This window comes from Microchirus variegatus (assembly GCF_963457635.1).
Source record: "Microchirus variegatus genome assembly, chromosome: 20".
Classification (NCBI taxonomy): Eukaryota; Metazoa; Chordata; class Actinopteri; order Pleuronectiformes; family Soleidae; genus Microchirus; species Microchirus variegatus.
Window position 1 is genome coordinate 2,172,441 of NC_139821.1, and position 6,000 is coordinate 2,178,440.

At 42.3% G+C, this 6,000-nt stretch overlaps 1 protein-coding gene across 1 annotated transcript in view; it reads left to right on the plus strand.

The window, feature by feature from the left end:
- Window positions 1-2,550, plus strand: part of dgkh (diacylglycerol kinase, eta) — a gene marked incomplete at its 3' end in the record, with an annotated part of 44,172 nt that extends 41,622 nt beyond the window's left edge. The window contains exons 30-31 of the mRNA XM_083906996.1: window positions 1,092-1,222; window positions 2,464-2,550. Of these exons, the coding sequence (XP_083763122.1) occupies window positions 1,092-1,222; window positions 2,464-2,550 (218 nt within the window). The remainder of the gene's footprint in view (window positions 1-1,091; window positions 1,223-2,463) is intronic.
- Window positions 2,551-6,000: the final 3,450 nt, after the last annotated feature.

Sequence of the window (6,000 nt, forward strand, 5' to 3'; positions counted from 1 at the left end):
AGATTAAAGGGACAGTTAAGGTCTGTTCTATGGGGCACTGACTCATAAACAACACTGCCTGACCTTGTTACGCCCCCTGCTGGCCCTTTGCACCAGCAACAGACAGGAATGAGTCCAGTGAAAACATTTAAAGTTAAACCGCTCACTCTCCCACACCAAACCCCATAGAGAAAACCAGTGATTTTAACATCACAGAGACACAGGAGTTCACAGGAGTTGTTGATCCACTGCTGCCTCCTTCACTAAGTTCAAACGTCTTATTTTGTCAAATTCGGCTTTTGAAAAATCTTCGTTCCGATTGACCTCAGTGACACAGAGTGACCACACGAGGCAGCAGAGTTACCAGCAGCTCCTGTGTCCACCGTGAGCTAAAATCAGTGATTTTCCCAATGGGCTTTGGTGTGGGAGAGTGAGTGGTTTCCTCCCCCTCCCCCTCCCCCTCCTCTCCTCTCCGTTCATGCTCTCATCCTGTCACCAACATGGCCGCCGCTCCACTCTGTACCGAGGAAACGCAGGAACAGGAAGTGACGTCAACAAAACGTCAGATCTGGGTTTTTAACTGTGGTTTCACGTGGAGGTCAGGGGTTAAAGGTCAAAGTGGGAGCCCCTCCTCCTCCTCCTCCTCCTCCTCTCGTTGTGGGTCAGGTTTTGGGGCTGTAGGGCTTCCTCCCTTTTACCTCCTCCTCTTTTTTCTGTGCACTCTGACCTGGTCTGGTCTGGTCTGGTCTGCATGAACACCCCCCTGACTTCCTGGAAGCAACCGGCCTTGTTGACCTTTGACCTCTTGTCATATTCCTTCCTCTTCCTCCGCTCGCTGCCGCCACCGCTCCTCCTCACCCTTTATCTCTGAAGCTCCGCCCCCTTTTCCCCTTCCTCCTCCTCCATGTTTTTCCTTCAGTGATTCGCCACAGTTTGTGTGTGTGTGTGTGTGTGTGTGTGTGTGCGTAAACCTGCGAGGCCGTCTGAGCCTCTCTCTGCTCTGCCCCCGTGTGTGTGTGTGTGTGTGTGTGTGTGTGTGTGTGTGTGTGTGTGTGTGTGTGTGTGTGTGTGTGTGTGTGTGTGTGTGTGTGTGTGTGTGTGTGTGCGTGCAGTGGAGAGGTGGGGCACAGAGGAAGTGGGCGTGTGGCTGGAGCAGCTCAGTCTGGGCGAGTACAGGGACACCTTCACCCGACACGACATCAGAGGGGCGGAGCTACTGCACCTGGAGAGGCGGGACCTGAAGGTACGCACACACACACACACACACACACACACACACACCTGTGATCACACCTGTCTCTCTGTGTGTGTGATAAGCTCCTCCTCCTCTTCTGTAACCACGCCCCCCCCCTCCTCCTCTCCTCCTGCTGCATCGCTCTGCTTGGCTTCTTCTTCTTCTGTCTGGTTGTTGCTTTTCTTGTGGGCGGGGCCAGGAGAGGTGGGCGGGGTTTTTAAAGTTTCAGTCTCGGGAAGAGGTCGATTGGCAAACTTTTTCCGAGGAGTGTTTTCAATTTGTTCAGTGGTGGTTTTTGTAGCCTGAGGCTTTTATTTTGAAGTTGAGGAGCAAGTCTGACCAACATCCTGATTTACTTTGGACAGAAGATGAAAAATAGCATCATTAAGGCATCTTAACATAGGATTATTTACACTTTACGATGTCTTGAGAACATGTTCACGTCTTTATCTCACTGTTAGACAGGTTTTTCCAACAGGAAACTGAAGTTTATAAACCACTCACTCTCCCACACCAAAGCCCATAGAGAAAACCAGCGATTTTAACATCACAGAGACACAGGAGTTCACAGGAGTTGTTGATCCACTGCTGCCTCCATCACTAACTTACAATGTCTTATTTTGTAAAATTCGGCTTTTAAAATCTTTCATTTGGATGTACTGTAGTGACACAACGTGACCACACGAGGCAGCAGTAGAGCAGCAGCTCCTGTGTCCCTTTGAGCTAAAATCACTGGTTTTCTCTGTGGGGTTTGGTGTGAGAGAGTGAGTGAAGAAAAACTGATTTTAGCCTCTTAACAAAAGAATCATCTAATAAAATCTACATCAGTTTAAGTCTACGACGTCTTAAGAACAATTTCACGTCTTTATTTCACTGTTAGACGGACTTTAACAACAGGAAACTCAAGTTTGTAAACCACTCACTCTCCCACACCAAACCCCATAGAGAAAACCAGTGATTTTAGCTCAAAGAGACACAGGAGCTGCTGGTCTACTGCTGCCTCGTGTGGCCACTTTGTGTCACTGATTTAAGTCTAAATTAAGCCGAACTAAAGCTCTCCTGTGAACTCCTGTGTCTCTGTGATGTTAAAATCGCTGGTTTTCTCTATGTGGTTTGGTGCAGGGAGAGTGAGTGCGGTTATTAAAAAGTGTTGCTAACCTTTTTCTCGTCCTAACAGAACGTCTGTTTTTCACGTGTTCATCCTCATCCTCCTCATCCTCACTTTCCCTCCTCCTCCTCCTCCTCTTCAGGATCTGGGGATATCGAAAGTGGGTCATATGAAGAGAATTCTCCAGGGAACTAAAGACCTGGCCAAGGCCTCCATGATTGACCTCTGACCCCCGGATGCAGACGCCGCCGCCGTCGGAGCTACGTCCCCCCCCCCCCCCCCCCCCCGTAAAAGCATGAGTGTGTGAGGAGACGAGCGCTGGGTTTATCCTCTGTTTGTGCTCTGGTGCCAAAATGAAGAAGAGGAGGAAGGAGGAAGGTGACAGGAAGTCTGACAGGAAGTCTTCTTCAAAAAGCCATTTCTGAGTTAATAACCATTCTTAGCACACGATCAGGTATGCAACTAACTAACCGACCACGCGGTTAACACGCTCACTAACTAGTAGCAGAAAAAAGCCTTTGACTTTGACTTTGACGAGAGTCGGCTTTTTAGTTGGGGTCCGGTCCATGTTTTCGCCCTCGCCAGTTTTTCCTCAAAGTCAAGGACGAGTCGCCGACTCCTTCGCAGCCCGATTACCCACAATCCTTTGTAAGACGATACAAATGTAGCAGAATAAATATGCATAAGTTATAAAGGTTGTAAAGGCAATAAATAATGATCATATAGATTTCAACATACATAACGTATAGGATGAGAAAGTCGAAGAAAAGACCTTTTTAATTCAGTTAAAGCTCATTAAATTTACTTAATGTTTGATATTTGCAAAAAAAATCCACATATAAATGATAGATTTAAAGTATTTAATAATTTTATAATCCGATTAATCAGTTAAGGTGTTTATTTTTAGAATTAAATCCAGTTTCTGTGATTTTTCAGCTTCTTAAATCTGAATATTTCCCGGTTTCTTTGCTTCATAAAACGAAAAAATCATTAAAGCGGATTAATTTAGATTTTTTGAACCAAATTTGAAATTTTGGCAACATTTTTGAGAATTTACAAATCAATATATACATTTTCTCTAATTTAGTCATTAGTTTGCGTGTTTTTATACATAATTTAAAGAATTTCTGTGATTTTTCAGCTTCAGGTTTCTTTGCTTAAACTGATTAATTTAAGATTTAATAAAAAAAAAAATGTTTTCAGAATTTTTTTCCGCAAAAAACAACGCCAAAATCTACGTAAACGATATAAGAAAATAATAACGAGTGACAATTTTAACATTTAATGTCATGAATTTCTTTTTCCAATCGACGTCTCGTACGAACATTTCACGATAATCGGTCATTTTTCGCGTTTTCCTGGGCGGAGTCGTCTCAGTCGCGCAAACTTCCGATCGTTCACGTGAATCCGTGAGATTTTCCTTCTCCTTGACTTTGAGAAACAACGTAAAAACTGCGGGGAGCGAAGTTCGCAGACGAGACTTCGTAAAAACATCGCAGACTGACCGACGTTAGCGGAGACAGCGACGCATGCTAGCTCAACTTTAAATAAGTGCATGATTTTAGCGTCTTGGGGTTTGTTTTGTACGCGTGTTTGTGAAATAACACTTGAACAAGTTTTCTTATTATGATAAGTATTATTATTATTATTATTATTACTACGATGACGCCATTTGTTACTTTGTTACTACTGAAAAAAAAGCGCCGAATTCTAGCTTTAATTTATTACGTTTGCATGAAAACGACGACGCGTGTCAACGATTCGTGTCCAGTGCCATATTTTTCATCGCCGTCGTCGTCGCCTAACGCGCGCTTTATTCACATAGACGTCGTGAAACGCTTTTACGATCATTTTAAAGAGGTTTTGAGCGAAGTGGAGCTGTTGTTTATTTGTAGGATTGTTGAGTATTTTTTTGATTTTTTTAAGGGAACACTTTAAAAAGAAGAAAAAAGGCACTTTTAACGTCTTGCTTTGTGCAAGTGCAGAATCCTCACATCACCACGACTTTAGCGTGAACTCATGATTCACCTCAAACTCCTCTTTTATCCTTGTTTTTCTAACGCTCAGTATTTAACACTAAGCAGAATAAGATCATTATTAGATTAGACTTGGGTTTTTAAATATACTTGTAGAGAAGCCGTAGCCTGCATAGCATCGTTCAACCACTTTTCTTTAAAGGGACGGTTTGGTGTTGTTTTTAAGTGTCGTTATATCAGAAAACTGAATAAAACGTTCTCAAAATTGACTAACTTTATATAATCTAAGCCAGATTAAGTGTAAGCTATGTGTTTCCAGCTTTATCTCAATTCTTAGACAGACTTTTACAACAGAAAACTGGAGTTTCTAAACCGCTCACTCTCCCACACCAAACCCCATAGAGAAAACCGGCGATTTTAACATCACAGAGACACAGGAGTTCACAGGAGTTGTTGATCCACTTCTGCCTCCATCACTGACTTCAAAACGTCTCATTTTAATGAATTCGGCTTTTGAAATTCTTCGTTTCGATTAAAATCGGCGACACAAAGTGACCACACGAGGCAGCAGCGGACCAGCAGCTCCTGTGTCCGCAGAGGCTTAAAATTACCTTTTTTTCAATGGGGTTTGGTGTGAGAGAGAACGCATATATTTGATTTGTTCTCATACAACCACACTTAACAACAACACCTTGACTTAGTCCTTTTTATTAAGTTGTTTATTCTTTTCTAAGATGACAGGGTATATTTACACACACACACACACACACACACACACACACACATGCTGTATATACAGTATACCAGTGTATGCAAACCATGTTTGTACACGTGTCGTAGTACTTTGTATATTTGCTGACGTGGCATGTTTACTGTCCACAGCTTACACTTTTGACTGTGTATATTACACCTGAACAATTGTGTCCAGTTGATCTTAACCATGATGATGATGATGATGATGATGATGATGCTGTTGTGATTTTAATGATGATGATGATGATGATGATGATGGTGCAATATTTGATTATTTCTTGTTTTGATACTGTCTCTGCAGCTTTGGGGACATGATGTTTTTGTATAATGTCCTCGTCGTCCTCGTCGTCCTCAGACTCTCGACTCGTTCTTTCTTACGCCGACTCCACGTTTCTTCCAGAGTTTTCACCAAACTAAAGCGTGTGTCGTGTTTTTCCTCCTCCGTGCTTCCAGGGCAATTCACTGCAGTGAGACACAGTGTCCACACAGTGTCCACTAGTGTCCACTAGTGTCTACCAGTGTCCACGCAGGGACACACAAGACGTAAACTCTCGAGTCATAATCTCACGCGTCGGTGGCAACAGTGGCATATTTCACGTGTTTAACGTCGCAGCGTCGCCAACGCAAGTTTACCACAAAGTTTATATCGTGACTTTTCCCCCTTTGTGTAAAAAAAAAAAAAAAAAAAAGGAAAAAAATAAATAATATTGTGGCCATTTAGTAAAAAAAAAACATTACAACGTTTGAGACGTTTTTATGAATATAAGTAACCAAATTTGAGACAAAATATCAAAATTTAAGGTAAATTTACCAAATTTGAGACACTTTTATGAAGATAAGTTACCAAATTTGAGACACTTTTATGAATATGTTACTAAATTTGAGACAAATTTACCAAATATGAGACATCTACCAAATTTTAGACAAATGTACATTTCTGAAAACAAATA